This window comes from Aphelocoma coerulescens, chromosome 1 (assembly GCF_041296385.1).
Source record: "Aphelocoma coerulescens isolate FSJ_1873_10779 chromosome 1, UR_Acoe_1.0, whole genome shotgun sequence".
Classification (NCBI taxonomy): Eukaryota; Metazoa; Chordata; class Aves; order Passeriformes; family Corvidae; genus Aphelocoma; species Aphelocoma coerulescens.
The window spans coordinates 100,249,394-100,274,002 of record NC_091013.1 but is presented as its reverse complement, the minus strand read 5'-3'; the positions used below and the strand labels follow the sequence as shown (position 1 = coordinate 100,274,002).

General features: G+C 47.7%; 1 protein-coding gene across 1 annotated transcript; it reads left to right on the top strand.

Annotated features, from left to right (window-relative positions):
* The first annotated feature begins 548 nt into the window (after window positions 1-548).
* Window positions 549-24,304, top strand: HGD (homogentisate 1,2-dioxygenase). Its single transcript, XM_069021197.1, has 14 exons — window positions 549-709; window positions 5,778-5,849; window positions 8,695-8,783; window positions 10,478-10,583; window positions 12,729-12,788; window positions 13,266-13,357; window positions 13,981-14,015; window positions 15,160-15,239; window positions 15,369-15,468; window positions 17,779-17,903; window positions 18,484-18,588; window positions 19,727-19,853; window positions 23,173-23,354; window positions 23,941-24,304. Exons 1-14 carry the CDS (start codon window positions 695-697, stop codon window positions 24,070-24,072), a joined length of 1,320 nt encoding a protein of 439 aa, XP_068877298.1. The 5' UTR covers window positions 549-694; the 3' UTR covers window positions 24,073-24,304.
* Window positions 24,305-24,609: the final 305 nt, after the last annotated feature.

The window sequence follows — 24,609 nt, the reverse complement described above, 5'->3', positions numbered from 1 at the left end:
ATTCTGTAGCTAAATGCTTGCTGTCACTTCTTCCCCAGCAACAGCTTTCTTGAAAAATATTAATACTTCAGAATTTGTAAGTTCCCCCTACTAGCTCTAATCACAGGAATACAAAATCCTCCCCTGCTTTTGGCCCCAAAATGCTGTGTAATGTTGGCACACAGTGTTTCACAAATATCACTACCTTCACCACGATGGGGATGTGATCTCTTCTATCCCCAGTATAACACAGCTCAGAAGAATTAGTGGTCAAATATTTGTTACACATTTAGAGGACTGTGTATAAAAATTGCTAGAGGTATCATTTATGAAAGAAGCTTATAAAACAGTTGCAAAATGGCTTTTCTTGGTTCTAAACACCTTGTTCTTTGCTCTTCCCCACGTGTGGGGGACCCCTTTTTTAACATCTAAAGGGAAAGAGGGGCGATAAGGAAACCCAGTCCCTCTCACCCGCTGTTTATTCAGATCGATCCTTGGGTTGGTTCTGCAGAGAAGGGCTGGCATTTGGTTAAACACAGACTGGGCTGAGCAAACAGGTTGAAAATTCCCTTGGACTTTCTCACTCCCAGCACTGTCAGCCTGCCTCCAGCCCAGCTCAGTTGATCAGTGAGCAGGCTTTGTTTGGCAGGCTTCTTTGGCCAGATACCTGCTTGAGGTTTGTGTCTGCTCCAAGAGGAGGATAACCAGGAGGAGGATGACGGGCCTGCAGGTAAGAGGTCGGGTGCCTGCGACCCACCAGAGCTTCTCTGCTCAGACTCATTTTTTGGGCTCTGTTTCCTTTTATTGTGCCCTTCTTTTGAGTGTCAAGGTGTGTTTCTAAAGCTTTCTTGGGATGAAGTATTGTGCTGTGTTTCATCTATAAATAGGCATTTCTCTGCCCCTTCACCTCCTTTGGAGGTCATAATTCTTGGTCAGCACCTCTTCATGGTGGGAGTTATCCTTTCCCCCACCTCGGCACACACCCCTCCTCCCACCCTGGCTGCCAGGGGGTGTTTCCCTCTCTGCCTATGAAATCTGGATGGCAACATCTGCCCAGATGTTGCAACCCTGGCTGCCATCTTACCTGACAGCACTGGGGAGATGCTCCATTGAGGGCTGTTTCTCAGTGCCCCTTGCAGGACACGCTGGAACAGCAAGGTTGTGGCCATGCCCTCCTCTCCAAGCCCCAGCAAGGCACCATTTGGCAGAGCATGGGGGAGCTTTGGGAGAAGGGTGGGATAGGGTGGGCTTGTGGCTCAAGCATAGGAACATGAGACTTGCAACCCTGAACCTCATCAGCACCCCACTGCTGTTATGGGGGGCCAGCTGCCCCAGGGCCATAGGGGTGCATGAGCTGCTGCAGCAGGCAGCACAGCCTCACCCCAGGACGTGGTGGGTCTCAAGAGCTTGTGCAGGATCACCACATTTCTCCCCAGACTTTTGGGATGTCATTGTTCCCAACCCTTTTCCTAGCCCTGGAGATACATGTGTGTGCTCCTTCACCACCTTCTGCAATGCTCATTATTTTACACAGCGCTTTTACAGGTCTTCTTATTCACCTCGGAGGAGTTCTGTCTCCTCACACAGTCAGATTTCACTGCGCCTCTTCCTTGCCTGTCCCTGATACTTCCCAGCTCTCACTGCCCTCTTTCAGCAGCAGGGCAGCCTTGCCCCTGGACCATTCCAGATGAGGGTCCGACTGGTTCATGTCATGGCTGTGACTGCATCTTCCATGTCCAGCTTTGACTCACTCCTAGCAGCCCCATAGGCCTTGGTGGCCGCTGTGACTGTGGCTGCAGGCTGGGCGTGGCTCTGCTCATGGGAACAGGCTGCTCTGCCAGCAGCTCCTCTCTGAGACGTCACATGTGTCCCTATCCTGTCATCACCTCACCTGCTCCACCTTCTCTTGGCATGTCTCCTCCAAAACTGTTGCTTTACCCTTGCTCTCCATTCCCCTGGCATCCATCCCTCTCTTCCATTGCCCACAGAGTGCCATGTCCCACCCTAAAGCTGAGCAGGTCCTTTTAGGAAAGGTCTGGCCTTGGACCATCTCCAGCCCTTTTGGAGCAGAGGGATGTCGAAATGTCCGGGGAGGTGGCAGCTTCTGCTGGGGATATTGGCCCTGCAGCACCAGGGCAGAGCTCTGGTTTGTGTGCTTTGGCTACAGCCTGCAAGGAGGCTGTGGAGCCCCACACAGAGGGTGAGAGACCTGCTCTGCTCGTTGCCCCAAATGCTCATGTCAATGTTTCTGCATTTTTGTTAAACACTCCAGTGCTGACTGGACTGAGCTGATATAAAGTGCCATGCTTCTTGCCGAGAGAGGAATGTTGTTTTCCTGGTCCTGCAGCAGGAGCTGATAGAGAAATATATTATGCAGTGTTTGAAGAAGGGTCTTAATTATTTTGCAGACTATGTGTTCAGACTTCAAACGCATTTTTCCCATGCCTGCCGTCTAATTTGGAGAACAAAAGGTTATGGTTTATAGGTCAGAGCATGACACCCATTGTGAGCACTCTGCTTTACATCCCAGTCATTCCAATCAATGAGATTTGCTGAATTTTTTATGCTGTGCTGGGCTTTTATCTCTCTCATTTCATCAAAAAACTACAAAACAAAAACCAAAGCGGAGTCAGATGAATTCCTAAGGTCCTGTTGGCATAAAAATCTACAGGATCTTGAACAAAATAACAACAGTAGTTAAAAGCAGAACTGAAAACAAAGAGCCACAGAGAATATTTTGTGTAACAGAGAAACCACCTGCCCAATTACAATAGTGCCCATCAACCTGCCCAACCTGGAGATATCTATAACTTATCTAGGAACTGTAGAGGCCAGGCAGAGACCTAGGGGGAGGTGCCTTTGGTCAGATCACGGTGCCACTTCCTGGAGAAGGGCTGCGTTCCATTTTTCAGATTTTTCAGCGCAGGAAGGATGCTCTGGGCTGGGCAAGCAGAAAGGGGTCATTTCCCTTGGCTTGGGGGCACCTTGTGCAACACAGGCTGAGAAGTGGGAGGTGGGCTCAGAGAGCTGGAAGGGAGAAAGGCCATGATGTGCCTGGCCCTTCCACCACTGCCCCCAACCAACCTGTATCAGAGCCCTGGAGCATGACAATTCTGAGGCATGCAGAGAGCTGATATGGCAGAGCGTTTTGGGAGCCCAAATAATGTTTGACACCAACCCCTATGGGCATGTAGAGGAGAGAACATCTCTGAGGTCTGCCACAGAGAAAGACAAAAAGAAACAGTGAATAAGAAAAGCCACATCCAACATCTAGGCAAAAGTCTTGGAGTCACACTCAGGGTGATAAATCACCAAGAAGACATCTCCCCTCCAGCGGCTGCAGTCCTGCCAATGTCTTTTTTTCAGCACTCGATGCAGTTATCTGAGCATTCTATTTTTTTTTTTTCTTGGCAAGAAAGAATTTATTTGACTAAACAATGATGCAGCAGCTTCTGCCGCCACTCTGGAGGCAGCGGGGCAGTGCCACCCTCCGCAGCCCCTGGTGCAGCTGAGGAAGGCAGCAGCTCTGCATCCAGCCCAGTGGGAAACTGCCCCTGCATTCCTGCGCTCGGGCAAGGTGCGGTGCAGCACCAGCGTGGCCACACGGCAGCTGCTGCCACCAGATGCTTGCTGCTGGGTTGGTTTTCTTTCTTTCCTCTGTCCCAGCAAGCAGAGACAAAGGGACCTCTGGGGGTGCGGATGGGCAGGCCAGATGTGCGGGTCACCAGCTTTTTAGCCTGAAGGACAGGGGATGGATTTGTCACAGAAAAGTCTCTGTGCCTTCTTTCCCCCTCACCCCAGCAGTGTGGCACAGGGCTGCCGGGGAGCACACAATGCTTGCCAGACACACAAACCCTCCGAAGAACCACCGACTGTCCCCTCCCAGCTCTCCATCAGCATTCAGCAGAGCCTGTCGAATCTTGCTGGCTATGCCTCCAGAAAATCAGCTTGTTCCCTCTTCCTCCTCTTCTCCCTGTCCTCCCCTTTTCACCAGGGCTGCCCCGAAGGCAAATGCTCGGACCACCTTTATGTTACTGATAAAGGGGGATGCAGTGTGGAAGCCTCAGTTAATTCTGGAACTGCTGCAGTCCCATCAGATATTGCTGCATTTCCGTTTAAAAGAAGGGAGGGGGAAAAAAGAGGTGTGGGGGGGGGAATGCTCCGGTACAATACATTTGCCAGGGCTGCTTAGGTGACCTACTGCTTTGCATATCAATATGCTTCTTGCAGAACCCAGCGGAGAGCAGCTCCTAGCGATGTATATTCATTTGCAAGACGAGAGAAATATCCTCCCTGAACCGATAGAAACCAGGATGTTTTCAGGTTCAGGCTGAGCAGGGCTTCCAGCCAGCCGGGGCCCCCTGGGAATAGTCTTCTCTTACACGTCGCTGAAAGGAGCCTGAGGAAAACACATGATTTCTCAGGAGGTTTCAGGCTTGCTCTCTGAGTGTCTGCTACGCTGGGAAAATTATAAGGGGGCTGCAAATTGCCCAGGGTTGAACACCCTTGGGGGGAACAACCCAGGCACTGTAATACTATATATAAAATAAACCAGGTAGAGGGGCTTTGTCAGTTCACTTTTATCTCAGACCTGTGCCTCCCTGAAGGTGCCTGCCCCTGCCAGAGCTGCTCACGGCTGGCCATAGCCAGGGTGTGTGACAGCCAAGCCTTAGGGCTCCTGGGCTTTGCCATCCTGGCACTGCTGTGTGAAGGCTGATGAGCAGCCCCGCTACCCTTGCAGTTGTTAGAGGGGAGCATTAATATTTAACTCCCTCCCCAGGCCACGGGGCTGAACTGCTGGTCACTGCCAAAAAACACCTCTGCGTTCACTCAGAGTTCAACAGAGCTGCTTCGTGCCTTCCTGTGGCATCTGAAAGGACTGTATTTACATTTCTGACAGTGCAAAGCTAAGGTCTCTGTTATTCCTGCTTCTCTTATGTGTCTCAGGCTTGCTGCAGGGCTTTTCCCAGTGCTGCAAAGATGGGATCTGCATCCACTGTATCCTGTGGCTTTTAGCCATGCTCAGAGCACGGCAGCTGTAGGCAGGGCAGGTATGGGAGGACATGTATGTCTGTTCCATCCATGGGTCTCTTGGGAATTCACTGCCCTAGAGAGCCAGACAATCACCCAGTAATGGATTAATTCTCGCTTACTGCCATGGCGGACAGTTCATGCCCAACTAGACATTGCTTATTTAGGGCAAATCAGTGACACAGTTTAACTTGGCTGTGTTTCCCTTCCTCCCTCATCCCATCTACACCCTGACCTTTTCTTTGAGCATGGGGATTTATCACAAGACATGTCAACCAAATGACTCCCAGTTCCATTCCCTAAGAATCTGAGGACCAAGTGAACAAATTTGCAATGCAGTCTGCAGATTTTGGAACATCCACGACTGAAGCAAAGTCAGATTGAATGTGAATGGTGCTAGCACACATCCATAATGCTGGTGCACAGTTCTTCCTATCCATCACCGTGTGTTCTTGAGTCTGACAGTCTATGTGATATTTGGGTTATTTCTCAAGTGCCTTGATGGAGCAGAATGTAGTCAAAATAGACACGTGGACTTAGGAGAGCAATTCCTGTCTGTGCTTCCCAGCCCACCGCACGATTAGCTAATGAAGCAAATCTAGGAGCTGTGAAAATGGTCTATGGCAACATGCAAACAGATCACTTGAGAAAGTCTTAATGCATACAAAGAGCCTGCGAAAATGCATGGGAATGCAATGGGTGGGTTGTTTGGAGAGGTTTTGATTGTGTTTTCAAAACAGTGATGAGCTGTGTGGTTTATTTTACAGTACATGTCGGGATTTGGAAATGAACATGTTTCTGAGGACCCACGCTGTCCAGGAGCTTTACCGGAGGGACAGGTACTGAGGTTTTTTTAAGTGCTTTATCAGAATGCACTCTAGAGTGAATATCTAATCCCTTCTTTTCATCTTAACGTGTTTCCTTTCTCTCTGCCACTATGAAAATCTCCAGGAACCTTCTTTATGCAAGACTGGAGTAATAAGATGCTGGCGGAAGTCAGAACTAAAAATTTCCATTCACACTTTCTATTTTTAAGTTATTTGTGAGCTTCCAAGTTTCACCCTGGGGGTTAATACTTGCCTAAATTACCTCTGCTCAGCAACAGGGTTTTTTTCCGGAGTCTGAAACACAAGTGGCTCAGCCACACTGAGAAGGAAACCACCAGCTCTGGATTAAACCAGAGCAGAAGTTTGAAGATCAGCAGAGACATGCTTGTGGCAGGAGAGGCAGCTTTCACAACTTCTGTAGGAATGGGGTTCAATGAAGCTGCCATATGAGTCTTTGGCAGGGAGTAGCTTCTTTGTAGGGAGGGGACATGAATGCCTGTAGTAATAAGTTGAGAGATTCATTCTTAAAAGTAACTTCTGAACATGTTTGATGAAAATAAATTATGCGAGGTCGTTCTGTTTTAAGGAAAAGAATAGCAACCCACGTGGTGCTACCCTCTTGGTGCCCAGAGGCAAAAATGAAACCCTGAAGAACTAAAGTGCTCTCACCTCCTTTGTGCTGGTCTCCTTTACACCAGCACACATTTTGAGACTGCCTGTGGCTTCCCTTGGATCTCCTGTCTCCATTTGGACTTGGATGGCAGCACCTCTCCTATGAAGACAGGCTTAGAGAGTTGGGGCTGTTCAGCCTGGAGAAGAGAAGGCTCCTGGAGGAATTTATAGCACCTTCCAGTACCCAGAAGGGGCTACAAGGGAGTTGGAGGGGGAATTTTCACAAGGACATGCAGTGGACAGGACAAGGGAGAATGGGTTTAAACCAAAAGAAGGCAGGTTTAGATTAGATATTAAGAAGAAATTCTTTACCATGAGAGTGGTGCAACACTGGTACAGATTGCCCAGAGAAGCTGTGGATACCCCATCCCTGGAAGTGTTCTAGGTCGGGTTGGACAGGGCTTTGAGAAACCTGGTCTAATGGGAAGTGTCCCTGTCCATGGCAGGGGGGTTGGAACTAGATTATCTTTAGGGTTCCTTCCACTCCAAACCACTCTAGGACTCTATGACTTGGTGCTTAGCCAATTACATCCCTTGGTGCTCCTCTTCACCTTCTGTGCAAAGAATTACGGTCAAATGGAGACCTTCTCAACTTTTGCTTTTCCTGAGTTTTCTGGATTTCCCCAGTTCTGATGTTTTACATGTTGTGTGCCAGTGAGGACACTAACACACAACACAGGGACACGTTAAACACATATCTATGTCCCCTAGGTCTGCATGGCAGCCCACGGTGTGCCCAAAAGAAAGACAAACTGCTGTGCTGATTCAGGCTGGTAGCTTGGCTGGTGCAGTTTCTTGTTTCTGAGGCTGGCTAGAAAAAATGTAAGATAGAGGCACCTTAAAACTGGAAGAACAATAGTGGTGGCTGCTGGTCTAAAAAGGCACTGGGCTGTGGTGGATGTGCTCTTTGAGGATTTCCACAGCACACCGCGTTCCAGAGCAGACTCCTCCAGCTCCTGGCTGAGGTGCTCTCATCTGGACAGAGTGTGGGCTCTGTATCAAAAGAGTTAATAGAAAAATCTGAAAACCAGTTAGACAAAAAAATCTTCAGTCCCGGGAGTGGATCCTTTCTCCGATGCAGTATTTATAAGACTGGCATCTGCAGTAGTGCTGGCTAAGATAAAAATTCCAAGGGTTATTGATCCCCCTGCTTCACTGCATACCCACACTGACATGATGGAGCTTGAGGGCTGGAAGCTACACGCACTCAGAGAGCTTTAGATCTCCCCTCTGCCCACCTCTCAGGGCAGGGTTTGATACTTTATGGATGGCTGGTCTGCTCAGCAGCAGGATGACAGGATGCAGGAGGGAGATAGGATAGCAAATGGTGTATGACTGTCCCACAGGGGTGTTTCCTGCAGTTCTTGGATGCCTTTGCTTCTTGCTGATCTCAGACAAATAGATGGTGGCCTACTTAGATCAAAATGCTTCGTTTCTGTTCTCTAAAAAGGAGGAGTCTGTCCTCCAGTTATGAACTCATAAGGGTTGCTAAAACCTGTGCTAGTTGTACCCACAGCTCTGCAAAGGGGAAAGTGCCCCCTTTGTACTCCAAAGGAGGATTCTCACTGTGCAGAAACCCTGCAGGAAAGCAGAGGCTCCTACACAGGTCACTCATGCTTTTGGGCAGCAAGCAACACTGTCAGGAGGAAGCAGCACAACACCAAAATGCCTGCTCTGGGCAGTGGTTCCACAGGCAGAGGGCAGGGGGAGAAGGGGGGATTCAGTGCATTCAGCTGCTGTAAGTCTGTATCAGCCTTCTGGAAAGCCAGCCAGACATGATGCTCTGGGGTAACCCCTCTGAACACTTGGTCTGAGAAAAGTTTGAGCTCAATAGCAGTCTGCTTTGCAGTCTGTGTTCACTGGGAATTATTTCCTTTTCCGTGATACTCCTGCGTCTGACCCTGTGGAGCACTGCCCCTTGCAGCTTAGTCTATTGCTGCCCCAGTGGGCTGTGCTGACTCCTTGGGGCACTCTTGTGGCATGTGGGAATGGGGTCTGGGGTCTGGCTGGTGCCTCAGAGGAGCAAGAACATGCAAGTACTGGAGCTGAAGCACAGCCTCAGGACAGCACAGCACCCCATGGCATCGGGGTGTCAGGTGCCTAGGTCAGTGCTCTGCTGGAGGCTTCAGAGCCAAGTTCCATGCCACTGCCTCTCACTCCTTGTTTTTCCTTCTCCTCCATCCAGAATAACCCTCAAGTCTGCCCGTACGGCCTGTACGCGGAACAGCTCTCGGGTTCTGCCTTCACCTGTCCCCGGCCCACCAACAAGCGAAGGTACCGTGACCCCTGGCACTGGCTGGGGGATGTGGCACTTGGGGTGAGCATTGGGGAGTGGTGGAGAGGCTGCCTCGGTGCCACCAGTGCTTTCTGCAAGCCTAGAAGGGTAAAAAACCTCTACCGTGCACTACGAGAGGGAGAGGGACAGAAGACCATGGGAGAGGGAGAGAAAAGCATTTAGTGGGGCAAGTGGGTTACAAAAGTGCTGAGAAAGGAGTGATTGGGATGGGAAAGAAAGTGGTTTTCTGAGCAAGGTGTGGTAGGGGGGGATGTTTATAGGGACCACATGGTCCCAAGTGGGTTGCGTGTGCTGTGTGAAACAACCCTGGGGTTTCAGCCATGATGCTTCTATGGAAACATCCCCCCTGCCACTGGCACTGGTAAGCACCTGATGAATAGGGTCAAAATGAAGCCTCTGAGAAAGACTCTTTCCTCCTAATGGATGTTCCTGCACACTGTTTGGGGCCAGAGTGCTGCTAGCTCAGTCTGTTCCCATTTTGGGGCTGCCCAGGGCCTCAGAAAAGTGCCAGGCACCCAGCATGCTCTTTAACACCTCAGCAGTGCTGGGAACAGCTTGTTCCATCCAGCAACAAACTTCCCAGAGCTCTGTCCTGATTGTCATGCTCCAGCCACAACCAGATTGCAGAAGATGGGTTTCTCTTTTTGCTTCTCCCGCTGTGGCTCTTCTGTCCCTTTTGCTGCTTATTCAAGTAAAAGGCAAATGCATCATCTGAGATGCCTCTGCTCTCCAGGCTGCTCCCAGCTCTCAGTGTGCGTGGGAAAGGGATGAATCATTGTTTGCTGCACGCAGTTGTCCTTGATGGAATTTTTCCAGCTCTCAAGGGAGAGAGCTCTCCCTCCTCCCCTCTCCCACTTGCCCAAACTGCAACCACCACTGTTAACACATCAAAGGCACTGGCAGCCCTGCCTAGCTCAGGCTTTTCTGATCACCTCTGCTCTCTCACCTGATTGAAAGCCCAGCTTCAGGCTTGGCTGCACCATGCAGGGCGTGTGGATGCTGGAATGGCAGTGGTGGCAAGGTGCACAGCTACAGCAGGCAGCAAGGGAGGAGAGCGACGGTCCCAGGCAGTGACGGAGGCACGGGGGACCTCCTACAGCAGCGGGAAGCATCACGTAAAACTCTGGGCTTTGCTGCATGGGCATGGCCAGCCAGGCATGGGATGCTACTTTTTGTAATCCATCCAAATTCAGATACAGGCTGTGACCTTCTGTCTCCAGAGAGCTCCTCTGTTCTTTCTGTTGGACACTGCTCGTCCCTGTCGTGTCTGAGCTGCTTTACAACTGTGTTTAAACAAGCTTCTTTTTCCAACTGCAAGGTTGCTGTATTTCAGCCACAGAAGAAGCTGTGCCTTTATATTTTATATGCATATATGTGTGAATGTAGACATATGTAATTATACATAAATACACATACAGACATTTACCTATACAAAGCACGACATGTTTGTATTTAGAGCCTATAATAAAAGCCCTGTCTCTGGAAGCCTCTGGCTGTGAGCTGTTGTTTGATATTTCATTTTAATATTAATATTATTAATTTGATATTTAATAAACCTTTTGTTCCAGTTGCCACCCATGTAAATGTTATTCTAGGAGCTCAATCAGCCAGCAGCTACCCAGAGGGTTTAACCTTTTCCCCAGGCTAATCCAGGTGTTTTCCTTCTTTGTAGCTGGCTGTATCGAATCCTACCTTCAGTTTGCCACAAACCCTTCAAACCTCTCGAGGAAGGCCACTTGACACACGACTGGGATGAAATTGAGCCTGATCCCAATCAGGTAACCATGCTGGAAGGAGCCCTGGTCTTGCCAAGAGGACAGTCAAATATCAAAGTAATCAGAAGTGCAAAGGCACTGAGTTGCAAGAGGTCTGATGGGAGTCATGGGTTCCTGGGGGTCTGGCCAAGTCAGGAGTAGGGTCTTGTCTGCCACCTGTTCATTGTTCCTCACCATGGTTACCCAGGGAAGGACAGCCTTTGATGCTTGTTGCTTCCCATCTTGTCAGATCCTTGTGCTGCTTCCCAGCACAGCTACAGTGCCACAGGGTTAGACCTGTGCTACCAGGCATCTCCCCTGGGGGCTCCTGTTGGTCACCTTTTAATCTGCTTTCTCTTCTCCTTCCGTGTCCCCCATCAAAATCTCATCATGCCCCAGCCCAGCAGGCAGAGCAGAAGTATGTCTCTGCCATCCATCCTCTCCTTCCCTGCACTTTTGGAGAGGTTACTGGCTGTCAGCCCATTTCTCTGCAGCCCTCGTGGGAAATCTCGCTTCATTCTGGAGAGTCACACAGAGAGATGGCATTTGTCTTCCTCTGTTACAGCCTTGCTGTTGTCTTTAATCATGATTTCTTCCCTGCCAGCCCCAGAACATTTGGTTTTGCTAATCTGCTGCCATTCTCCTCTCAACATCATATCATGGTCATTGGTTTTCACTTCTCTCAGGTTTTGCCCTTTGATGCATCATGATTAGCTAATTTCCAGCCTCCCAGCAGCCTCACCATTTGTCTAAATAATCCCCCAGTTCTGCTGGAATATGTTTTCCAGCCATTGACCAAGGAGCAGTGACAGGCTCATATTTACATGCCTTTGGTGCTCCTTCCCAGATGAAGCTCCAATGACTTCTGTTATCACCTCATCCATCCTGGATGCCCTTTTGCACTCCACATCTGCCTTCATGATTATTTATGATTACAGTAATTCCAAGATGCCCAGCTCTCAAGCATCTGAAGCCATTTATGTGTAGTACCTTTTTTGCCTAAGGAAACAGCAGCAAAGCTCCTGCCCACTCCCTCTTCCACCTTCAATGGCAACCACCAAACCCAGAGAAGTTATTTCCTGCAGTAAGTGGGAGCCACCTTCCTGCTTTCCTTCTTATCCTTTCTGAAGCAGAGCCATAGACGGGGTTCAGTTTGTTGGACAAGACCTACTCTTCCTTGTGATGCTTTGTGTTTCACCTAGGTACTTAAAGGAGCTTTCCCAATCCTCATTCATCTAAAAAGATGGCCATATGGAGGCACCTTATGCAAAGCCTATTGAAGTCAAAGGGAAAAATTACACTTTAAAGTTACCCAAGGACACTGGCAGAATTATAAAAGACACAGATGACAAAACTGAAAAGGAGTCAAATGTGATGAAAAAATATGGGGAGGCATTTGAGCAAGAAATGCTGAAACAGAAGAAAGCTCTCCAGACTGGAACAGAGATGACCATGGGAAGCTATGATTGAGAGGCAGGGAGAAAATAAAAACCAATAACAAATGTCACAGTAAAAAAAAAAACAAAACAACCAAACCAAAAAGAACAGATCAAAAAATCCCCAGACAAACATAAACTCTGGAACTTCTTGTCAGAGGATGCAGGTGGATTCAAATCCAATATATTGGACTCCTCTGGCACCTTCTGCCTGAGGACCTTGATAGACTTTGCAAGAAGTAATTAGTGCTGCTCATGGCTCCTACTCATGCAGGCAGAGCTATTTCAGTGTTGGATGTGGGGAAATTCAAGTGGAGCAAACAGGACTGTCCTGTTTGGGTCACAGGGGGACTGAATCATTCAGCATGGAGTGGAGCACAGGACCATGACAATTTCACTGTGGAAAGCTGGCTCATCTGAATTTCTTTGCTCTCAAAAGTGTTGTTAGTAATAGAGACACATTTTAAATAGGATTTTTTTTAACCTTGGCACTGCAAAGGCTTGCCAATTACTTTACAAAACTATGATTAAAAATTTTAAAAGCCCCCCAAATAAAAAACAAAACAAAACAAAACACAAACCCTAACCAGATTATCAAGAGAACAAGGAAAGAGAGAGCTACCTCAGCTAGCAGAGGGCAGGGAAGCAGGGGGAGGACAGGGGTTTACTTTCTTTTGAATTACCACCATTTGTGTTCTGACCTCTTTCTTGTTTTTTGTTTGCTGCAATCTAGCTGCGATGGAAACCTTTTGAGATTCCAAAAGCCTCTCAGAATAAGATGGACTTTGTGAGCGTAAGTTGGGGAACCAGGGCATCTGGGCATCCTCCATGTCTGTTCCCCCTCAGGGGGTGGCAGGGCACACAAAATGCTCAGAATTGGGCTAATATTGGCAGTTTTTGAAACCACTGGGCTTGCAGAGCATCTGTGGGAGGGGAGAGGATTGCAGATTTCAAGCAACTGACAGTGGGCTTGATTTTCTTCATTGACTTTTCAGGAACTCTTAAAGAAAAAAAAAAAAAGCCCCAGCCCTCAGTTTTCCCCAGAGCCTTGGCTGGAAAACACCAGCTTACATGGATTTTAAGAAACCCCAAGTATGTTAAAGAGAAACCAACACATTTGACAAAAGGCCACACAGAGAAAGGCTGGTAGCAGTGTGGAAAGTGGGAGAGGGAGTGAGTCCCAGCAAGGCGGTGAGGTGAGGGGGAGAAATAGGGCTGCCCCTGCTCCCCAGCCTGCCCCTCACTCCCGGTGCTTTCGGTTTTCCTGCAGGGACTGCACACCTTGTGTGGCGCTGGTGAGCCCAGAGGACGCAATGGCATCGCAGTCCATATTTTTGTCTGCAACACCTCCATGGTCGACAGGTCAGTATCTGTTGTGCTGGTGGCTCAGGCTGCTCCAGGCTGGCTGGCTGTATGTTCCTGTCTGGTGCCACCAGCTTGAGTCCAGCTCCCAGCATCACTGTGCGTGCTGTGTTCCTGTGTGCACAGGCAAACGTGTTCCCCGTGTCCACAGCCGTGTTTGTGCAGCAGGTTGTGCTCTGTGGTCAAACACCGGAGGAGTGGGTGGGGAACCACCAAGAGAAGTAGGGAGCTGGACATGGGGGTGCACCAAGAGGAGATGTGTTGGATTTAGGTGCTCTTGTCTTAGGGACTGGAGCTGCTCCTCAGAATTCAACACACATGCAGCAGGCATTGCTGCTCCCTGCAGTGCCTCGGGGGGAAATCAGCCCCACTCCCCAGTTTACAACAACTGATGTGCGTGTGAATACAAAGGCAGGGACCTGGCAGAGGTCAGAGAACATCCTGCTTCCAGGCTGAGCCATTTACTTAAGAGTTGGACTTGATCCTTGTGGGTCCCCCTTCCAACTCAGAATATTCTGTGAAACTCTGCCATGTCAGTCTCCCAGCTCAAAACTCCCAGCTGTGGCATACAAAATGCACAGGGCTTGTAGCACCTTAACGTTATTGTTTCCATTTTTCTTTAGATGCCTTTATAATTCGGATGGTGACTTCCTGATTGGTGAGTTGATGCTTTGGCTTCTTTTTTCCTCCAGGTGGTTCTGCCTGGGGTACCACCTGCCCGCCTCTTTGTTCTTCCAGAGCCTTGGGCCCTACAGCCAAGATTTGGAGGAAAGGGTTGGCTTCACCCCCATGCCATGCAAATATGGTGGTCTGGCACCAGCTGGGCTGTTGGGCAAGTTGCACTGCTCTTGTGCCAGACCTCAACTCTTTGAGCAGTGACCCAGGTTCCTGGACATGGTGCTCAGGGATCATTTCCCAATGCTCCCCAGACTGGAATTAGACATGCCACAGGCAGAGGTTTTCTGGAAATCATAAACCTCAGGATTTCTGAACAGCTTACAGTTAGATGCCTTTGTTGCTTTAGCCCAAGATTATTTGGCACGGCAGCTTAGCTTCCCTGCTGTGCCACCCTCAGGCAACCAGACTGCCACAGTGAGTGTGGAGGTTGATAGATAAAGTCCACCCATGCTGAAAAATATTCTGAGTGGTATCAGAAGTCAGATATTTGCTTGTATCTTTCTTGAGTAAAGAACAGCAATGCCTTCGGGACACCAACAGGAACATTTGTCCCATCAAATAGCTATTAAATTGTTCTCACTCACCTCCCTCACTACTGTGAAGTAAAAGTGCCAGGACAGGTTTTTTAAATCTGCTAGTTTTTCGAGTCAAAATGTGAGCTCTCCTGTGCCAGCACAATCATGGAAAACAATGCAGATGTTAGCAGAGTATTGCTTCTACCCTCAGGAAGCAGTTATTCACAGACATCTCACACTGCCACGGTCATGACAAAGATGGGTACATGCTCTATTTCATGTGAAGATTGTGAGACAGACAGGTATGGACCCAAATACATCAAATCCTATTTATTTGGACTGTGGTGCAAATATTACCTCAAGGGGCCATGAAGTTTTGGCTCATACAAGTACCTTCTGTGCTGTGGGGATGATGGAGCTGATCAGGAAGCTTCACTCCAATGCAGGTGTCTCTGCTTCAAGACTCTGCATGGGAGCCCCGACTCCCTGTGTAGCTGTATCAGAAAGGGCCTACTGCTCTTCCTTGGAGCCTGGGTGCTCTGACAAGGACAGAGAAGGTGGCAATCATCACATTACTTCAGCTCCTCTGCCTCCATTTTGTTTCCACAGTGCCCCAGCAAGGAAAACTGCTCATCACAACTGAGTTTGGCAAGATGCTAGTGGAGCCCAATGAAATCTGTGTCATCCAGGTAAGGGCTGAATGCACCTTGCCTGTGGCTCAGAGCCAGATGTTGGAGCAAGCCTACTCCTGCCCTCAGCTGCTCGTGGTTTGTCAGCAAAGTCCTGGGAGGATCCTAGTATCTTTCTTTATTTTCCAGCAAGGAATGCGTTTCAGTGTGGAGGTGTTCGGAGAGACCAGAGGCTACATCCTGGAGGTGTATGGGGCACACTTTGAGCTGCCTGACCTGGGACCCATTGGTAATGATCTCCTGTTAGATCTGCAGTGACTTTCATAGGGACAGGCATGAATTGCAAGCCCAAACCCATCACATCCTCCCAGGCATATGCTCTTTCACAAAGATACTTTCCATTCCAGCACTGTTATTCTGCAGAAGAACAAGCATCTGCCCAAAAAAATGTGACAGACCAGTTGTCCAGAGATTCCCCTGGCACTGAAGGGACCATTTATGTCCCACCCTCTTTTCTACTATGTTCTTTTCTGTTCTGGTCTTGGAGTCCCTATCTGCTGGCTCTGAACCTGTTCTTACCAAAAGAAACCCAAAAGGTCATCACCACTGATGCCTCAGAGATATGGCATAAACTGGAGTGATAGGAGAGAATTTTCCTGGTAAAATGGGCAAATTTCAGAGGCAACGCATATTCCTGAAGGCTCACTTTAGATTTAATCAAGTGGTTTTTTTCCCCCTCCCTCTGTTAACAGAGACACCTTGGAGCTCTAGAGTGCTTTACTGTCAGAAACTGCTTCCTCTGGAAAATTAGAAACCAATAAAATGAGCAGCACAGGACTCGGATCAGCAACACATTCACATCTCTGTGTGCTGCTGCCAGGGCAGATCTGCTTTCACTGAGTGCAGGTCTAGCTCTCATAAATCACAGATCCTCTGTGTGGGATGCCTCCTGCTCTGTGCAGAGTCACAGATCGTGAAGGCACAGCCTCTTGCTGCCACGACAAAGATATTGTGAGGGGACACAGCATCTGAAGGCCTGCTGCCCACATTGTGATTTCCCAGTCAGCTTTCTGGCAGTGCTCAGCTCAGGTTATGTCACCTTCCTTATCCCTTCAGTACTTGCCTCCAAATTTATCTTGCTGAGAAAAACACCTCCTGGTTACTGCTACTAAGATTGTGTCAGGGAAGGGAAGTGAAACTCTTCTTACAGCAGCTAAAATAAATACAAAACCAGTGCCAATAGTTCTCCACATTCAGACTGGTGCTTTGAGGCTGGTTGTTTTTTGTTTCAGGTTGGATTGGGGTTTTTTCCCCCACTAGATATTTTTAGCTCTCAGCATGATCTAAAAGACCGGCCATGCTTCAAGTAAATTAACTGGTATTATCAATCAATAACAAGCTTGGCTTGGCTAGGCTAATCTGCATTCAGGGGCATTTGCATCTCATGGCTGTGGTGAAACTGAAGCTGGTCATTCTTCCAAGTGGAGAACCAACCCAATTTGCAGCTGTTAAGTGGGACCCCACTTGAACATCTCTCCTGTATGACATGCTGGGTACATCTTTTTCCACGTGGAGCCTACAGTGATTTTTCAGCAGCTTGCCTTTTAGCCAGCTGCAGCTTTCTGCCTTCATCCACCATACCCTGTGCCTGCTCCACTTCATTATTGATATGGTTGCCCAGCCTGCTTGCAATAAGTTTTCCCATTAGCTAGTTTTCCAGAAACAGTTAGACTTTCTTTGAGATTTTGGTTTGGGGCTTTTTTGTCTCCAGAAGGCAGAAATCTATTCTAAGGCTTACTTTCTGGAGAAAAGAAAAAGAATGCACTTGCCTGTAAACCTTTTCAGGAGATGGTAATTATAAGAGCTCCTCTTCTTACCACCTACCCGCATTCCCCTCAGAGACCAAGATCCTTTGTATTTCAGTCTTTCTTTATTTTAACTTCACTTTTAACTTGGAAAAAAAGTGACAGCTGGAGAAAAGCAGTGACTGTTAAACCTTAGCAGCAGGTAGTAATGTCTGCATTTTTATCCAAGAAATTCAAAACCACTTTGTAACAATACTACTAATGAGGAGAAGAATGCTCTAGCACCCATATGGTGCTTTGCACTTTGGAAATTCACTCCTCACATTAAGCAACCCCTCAGTATGCCCAGAGTCTGTAGGTATCACTATTTTATTACTCTCTTTGTTAGCATTCAGGAATGTATTTGGCCCCTCATGACATGCCTCATAGCTTCTGAGTGGCTAAGCATCCAAACAGCAGGATGTCCAGGAACAGAGAGCAATTCATCCTCCATTTTTCACTTAATTCCTGGTTGTTACATACCTTTAATTGAGGATGACGTACTAATCTCGTTCAGAAGGCACCTAGTGGAGACATGTCAGTCACAAAGGGAGCATGGACTTGAACACTAGGATGAGTTACAATTACCTACTCATAGGAGCATGAGAAGTACATGACTATTTCAGGTTTCCTGGTGGGCCGAGTTGGGTCATTCACAGCACAGAAGGACACCCACAAAGCCAGGAAATTGCACCAGCCTCTCACTTCATTAGCAGATTGCCCAAAGAGCTTTGTCACCTCTCCTTCTTTCCCAGGAGCCAATGGCCTGGCCAACCCACGTGACTTCTTGGTGCCTGTGGCATGGTACGAGGACCGCCAAGTGCCAGGGGGCTACACAGTGATCAGCAAGTACCAGGGCAAGCTGTTTGCAGCCCAACAGGTGAGGATGCCCTGGGAGAACAGGTAATACTGAAGTGCAGTGACTGCCAGTGAATGGCCTGGGATATGCAGATCAGTAGCATGGATGTAGTCTTAGGAAGTCCTGCTGAGTTAGGTGGAGCAGAACTGAGCTCTTGTCTTCTTGGGTCATTCATTTTCCCAGCTGAGGATCCTCAGTCTGGGAAAAAAGTGTTTGTGAAAACTTGGTTGTCAAAAAACTCAACAGTGATCTTTGCCTCGATATGTTTATAGCAACAAAGTAGAAATGAGGAGCTGGGGCTACTCTGAAAATCCAGAGTTTCCTTACCAGAGAGCTGGTGTTACAGCTGGTCTTGGGCAAGCACTGCCTGAGCATTTAAAAGCTCTTAGAGACCAAACCCCAGAGGGAAGGCTGAGGCTCACCAAGCAGAAACACTGAGGAAAACCTCATCCTCACAACGCTGGGCTGTGCTTAAAGGGCTGCCAGTGTACCTCTAACCAGTACTTAACCCACTTTTCATTTGGGAAAGAGCAGCATCCTGCACATGTGCAGCATGTTGGAAGGCTGTTTGTGGTAATCCTCTGTCTCTTTGCTTTGCTAGGATTACTCCCCCTTCAATGTTGTAGCTTGGCATGGGAACTACACACCGTACAAATACCATCTGGAAAAATTCATGGTCATTAATGCTGTTGCTTTTGACCATGCGGTAAGTTCTGGAACTGGGCAAGGCAGAGCAAAACTTTGTGGCTACCGTACCATCCAAACCCACCCTGAGCTCCAGGGGCTCTGTGCCTCTTAAAAAATATGTTATGCTCTAAGAAACAGTGTGAAATCTCTTGTGCTTCTTTCCCTGGGCCCAAACCAAGATTTCATAGAGGAAGACATCCTCCCTTGTGGTACAAAGACGTAACTGGAGGTTGATCAGCTTCTTAAACAGCTCTGTGCAGCTTCACATAGAACTTCTGTACCCTGGAGGAAGAAGGAATACTGATGCCAACATACACTGTGCAACTCAGCAAAAAGACTGTTGCTTCAAATTCTTGCCTTGATTTATTTCTTGCTATTGGACAGATTCCTTTCTCTAAGTTGTGGATGTGTCTGGTTCCTCTGAGTCCAGCACTGAAATTAATTTTGAAGAGCTGGCAGCTTTCATTGTAATAATTTCTAATCTTATGGAAAATAACTAAAGCCAAAACTAATGTGAGCAGCTCATCTATAAAGGAAACCAGTCCAGTGGGAGAGGTGCCCACAGCAATGCAAGTGAGTGTGCAAGGAGACTGGAGCACTTCTAGTGAGAAAACCAACAGAAAGTTTTGTTTAAAACTCCAGACAAATCTGCCAGGAGAAGGATGGGTTTGGGATCAAAGCCCAGAAAATCTGGACTTAAGACTTCAACAAGTCACAATTTCACTGCAATTTCTTCTCCGTTTGTAAACTAACAGGGCCATGAGGCTAAATGCCTCTAGCAGGATGTTCCTGTCCTCTGTAACTGGCTAAGGAAAAGGTGTGGTTTTGTGGCAGGAGTGTTGGAGACTGCTCCTGGAATTGCAGTACCTCATCTTGCAGTGCTGTCCACCCTCTGCATTTGTGCTGCCAGCTATAACGCCAGGATGGGGAAGGATCATCAAAGCTGCTCAAAGGAAGAACCATCCAGTCCCATTCCATTGTGATGCTGAGTGCTGTCCCACAGGGTCCCAAATCTCATCCACACTATCAGATGCAGGTGACAAAAGTGTTTAGGCACGGGAGAGGCTGTATCAGTCAGGTTAACCAGCTGTGTGACCTGAGCAGACAGCTCTAAGCCCTGCTCTGTTTCATGCTTCTTTCGCTTTGCTTTTTTCCAGGATCCTTCCATCTTCACTGTCCTGACAGCCAAGACGAGCCGTGCTGGAGTGGCACTTGCTGACTTTGTCATATTCCCCCCGCGATGGGGGGTAGCTAACAACACCTTCCGTCCACCTTACTACCACCGTACGTCTGGTCTTTCTTGGTTGTGCTTGAGCCCAGCACTGCAGAAAAGAAACAAGTCTCCGTTTATTTGAGAGCGTGCGCAGGGAAGCAGCAGTCTGGTTCGTTGTCCTTGGCTCAGTTAGTCAGCGTCTTGGAGTCAGTCAGTCCTCCCTGGAAAATGAACAAATCCAAAGATGTTCCTATTTAAAGCATCTCATGAAAACTCAGAGGTTATGGGGCTCATTGAGTCTTCATAGATGGATGTGTCTGTACTCAAGGGCCTCCCACAGAGACTGGGTGCATATTGAACCTGGCACTGTACAAATGAGTCAGATACTGTCCTGTCCAGCCATGAATCACTTAATATCTCATTAGAGTACATAGATAAAGAACAGGAGAAAGAGAAATATCATATTACAAGTGGTGAGAAGCACAAGGGGGTGTAGAGCTGGCACTTGTATGGTGAAATCGGAGTTACAGCAAAGGAGGGAATTGGCTCTCCTGAGCCCTTCTTCACCACCTGCACAGTGATGGAGGTACTGCTGGCATTTAAGAAGCCAGTCATGAGGAACTGGGCTCCTTCTCAGGCAGGGAGTTGATTGATGTGTTTTGGATTTGGTTGCCATCCCCAGAGCTGGTTTCTTTTTGGCAGTTTTTTGGCTTCATCTTGGCAGAGCGTGGCATTGTGTTGCATTGAATGGATGCTAGAAATCCAGTTCCCCACATGGGACTGCCCTTTCAGGGAGACGATGAGATACCCTGCTCCATGAGACTGAGGGGGAAAGCTTGGCCATCCTGCACCCCTTATGTCAACAACTAAGAGGCCTCATCTCAGAAGCTACCAAGTGACAATGCTATGGTCACTTCGAAGTGCTGAGAGGCTTTCTGCACACTTACTAACCACAATTTAACAGCCAGTTCCTTCTGCTACTCAGATTATTTCCAAGCATCTTGGAGGCCAGCAGAATCAGTGGCACTTGCAAGCATAGTAGGCAGCTGTGCAGCCATCTGAGTAAATCCCACAGGCAAAGTTCTGCCCTGTCATTTGGCTTTCATTTGCAATAATGAGGGTGACATGAAAACACATCTCCTGACTGCCTGGAATAGTGCCAAGACTTTTTCTAGACCATAAGAGGTGAGACACACTGCTGCTTAACCACAATGAAGTTGTTGCTCATCAGCAGAGCTGTGCTAATTTTACATCAATGCATTGTGAGCCATAGCAAATACGAAGTTGTTCAACCTTGCTTTGTGTGGGCTAAAAGACAGAAAGGACTCTCCTTCTCTTGTCTGTGTTGTGATGATCTCAGTACCCATGAAGATGGCTGTGGCTGCCACAGCTACTCACTTGACCACAGCACCTCAGCCATAAGCTTGAGCACTAAATTCATGATAAGAAGTTTGGTCGTCTGCTCTACCCCAGCCATGGAGGGGAAGAGCTTGAGTGGGTAAGGCAGACATTGTGGTAGTCAGCTGTTGGGACACTGCACATGTTAGTTCCCTCTGAAATGAGTGCTGTGATGAAAATCTTGTTGCATTAAGAGAGGTATAGCAGGACTGAGCAGCTCTGGGGTAGAAGTACCGTATTGATTTCAACAAGTTCAGTTCTGCTGAACTCCCTTCTCTCCAAGTATTTCACAAGAGGCCTATTTTGCTTGCCAGAATCCTTAGTTGCCTCCTCTTCTCAGGTGCTGTGGAAAGCCTGTGTTCAGAGAATTTTGATGCACTCAAGAGTTACAGTTTTCATATTGTGTAAACTTTGACCCAAGCATAGCAAGGGTGTTTCAAAAATATTCCTCTTAGACACCATAAAAAATTCACATACAAAGGGGGCTGTGCAGCTTGTAAATACTGAGTTCTCCTGGCCACATTTACATCCTCAGAGGTTGTGAATTACTCCTAAGTACTTCTGAACTCAGACTGAAAATGTCTAATGCAGTTTTTATACCATGGGCATATATTTATTCTGTCTGAGAGAGCGCTTATGTGATTATCATGATGGTGCTTATGTGATTCTCTACTGGCCACTAAGAGATTTTAACTTCACAACATCCTGTTTGTAGAGACAACACTATTTAACTAACAGGGAAGGGAGGCACACCTAAATTGTTTGGGTTCACATATGAAATTTGCAAGCAAAAAGAAACTGGACTCTGCTCATCTCTTAAATTTCAAGCTGGTTTCCTACTTTCCTGCCCCGTCTTCCTAAGAGATGTTAAAATTCCTGTTGCAGACAATCTGGCTGTCCAGCTCTCAGGGCCTGTACTGCAGTTTAAATGTGCCAAGTGCAGTACATGAGCAGGTTCAATGAAAAGCTTGTAACAATCCAGTCTTACATGAGACTCTGACAACTTGGGATGAAAATTAATGAATGTTTGCATACATATATAGGCCAACCCTGCTTTGACCTAAATTAGTTTTGCTGCTAAACATTTCAGACTCTGGATTGTACTAAACAAAGGCTGAACTAGTGGTTAAAAAGGCTATATATAAAATAGCTACGGAAGCATGTCCCAGTTTTGCAAAAACTAACTGCTGGCAGAAAGTTGCCATATTGTTCAGTCACATCAGGAATAGTAAAGGTGAAAGCTTGGATGGCAGCTGTTAAAATACCTTCCTTACAGGGAGCATAACTGAGTATGTACTGAATGATTAGATATAACCATCCTTGTCTAAGTTAGTGGTATGCTACTCTAGTGGTTTCAGAGGGTCTACTGAAAGTATTCTTCCCTAGGGAAGGACAGAATTTGGCTCCTTGTCTTTGGGCATACAGTGGCTGTAGACAAATAGGCAGATAATGCATGAATTAAAAGCATAAGGTAATGAAGTGCCTAACTACACTGGCGGTGGTAGAAGAGTATCAAAATAATCATGCTTATAACCTGAGACAGCAGAGCAAGCTCTCTCATAAGGCTGTTGATCAGGCATTTTGTGTCTGTAACACAGGGATGATTATACAGAACTTCCTTTCTAGCACTTCACGATCCCTAATCCAAGTCTGTAAAATCAGGTTACACCATGCAGTCCATATTGAGGCGTATTACTTACACAGCTTGAGATGGTAGGAAAAGCACGGGTCATTTAGGGATTGATGGAACCACCTTCACTAGGGTGATTTCTAATCAACGTCCTTCATTAGGGAGCTTTGTTTCTGAATCCAGATAATAAAATCGTGTACAACTTTACAAGCATTGCCTGTAGGATCCCTGATGTCTCCTTGCATGACACCCTGTTCAGAAACTTCCACTCCACCCTCCTGGCCCAGCTTAGCACATGGGTTTCGAGGAGCTCACAGCCTGTCTGTGATCCCTCCCAAACACCTTCTCTTTGCCTCCTGCAGGGAACTGTATGAGCGAGTTCATGGGGCTCATCAAAGGCCACTATGAAGCAAAGGAGGAAGGTTTCCAGCCAGGAGGCGGCAGCTTGCACAGCATGATGACCCCTCATGGGCCGGATGCTGACTGCTTTGAGAAGGCGAGCAAAGCCAAGCTGGAGCCGGAGCGGGTTGCAGACGGGACCATGGTAAGGAGCCAAAGGGGGGCTGGAGTACAGCATGGCATAGTGCCCACTTTTAAACTACAGCCTAGTACTGTAGCTTCTTGCTGGCAAGTTGGAAAAGTACTTGGACCCAATGGCTGCAGCATTCACCTCCCTCACCAACGAGCACTGTTCAGTTCCCAGGAGCTCCCCTGGAGACATTTGATGCCAGGCAGCTTTGATCATCTCCCAACATAAACTGCTGCCTCTCAGGAAGCTGAGAATTTCATTTTGTCTTAGCCTGTGGGCAAAGAAGCAAACACCTTGACTGTCCTCCTGTCTCTACCCCCTAAAATCTAATGATGATCATCAACAGACCTTTAACTAGAGCTTTTGGCACAACCTGGCTTTCCTGGGCATGCAGGGAGTCCAGCGTCATTCCTGAGACTGGACTAATACCAGCATTGCATTGCCAGATCTGAATAGCATTCTCCCTGAGTTGGTCAGGCTGAAGAGAGAACCTGGAAGTACTGGACCATGTATACAAATGCTGTTTGTGGTAGAGCAGACACCTTGCCTGGATTTAAATTTTCCCTCTTTTACCCTAACCTACCTTTTCTCTTCCCAACAGGCCTTCATGTTTGAATCATCCCTCAGCCTTGCTGTCACCAAATGGGGCCTCCAGACCTCCAATCGCCTAGATAAAAACTACTACAAGTGCTGGGAACCTCTGAAAAGCCACTTTAACCCTAAATGCAAGTAAAGAGAAGTGCTTGCTGCTTGTAACACGTGAGAGAAGGCAGGGAAGTCCAGCATACCTATGTGTGATGGCAGTTGACTCGAGCAGTGCAGGATGCTCTAGCACAGAACGGCACTTCCACCAGCCACCGAGCCACAAAAATGATCATCCCTAAGTAACGTGGGAATGCAGTAAAACCCATCATTATTCTTAACTTTCAAGTATCCAATTAAAGCTTTCCTGGTGACATGTTGAAGCTGAAGTACTTGTGTGGCTCTCGCATGTAGCTGGTGTGAAAGCTGCACCTTGTGTGGGCACAAGGTGACAGCCAGCTCCCATTCACAGGGCCTCCTGAAAATACAACCTAATGTGTATTTCCCAGGGAGGAGCTAAGGATTGACAAAGCACTGTATGCTGTCTGTATGGGAAGAGCTTTATAAACAGAGCTGAAGGCTCTACCAGGCCTAAGCTCACTATCAGAGCAAGCCACTTCAACCTGCTCATCCATGGAGCATTGCCAAAGAAAGACTTGGTTGTCAGAAAGGTAGACCACAAATGAAA

Bases quoted from the DNA above. Each gene is read 5' to 3' on its own strand.
- HGD (XM_069021197.1), top strand. The intron at 5,850-8,694 runs GTACTGAGGTTT...TCCTCCATCCAG, and splicing joins GAGCTTTACCGGAGGGACAG to AATAACCCTCAAGTCTGCCC. The intron at 15,469-17,778 runs GTAATGATCTCC...CTTCTTTCCCAG, and splicing joins GCCTGACCTGGGACCCATTG to GAGCCAATGGCCTGGCCAAC.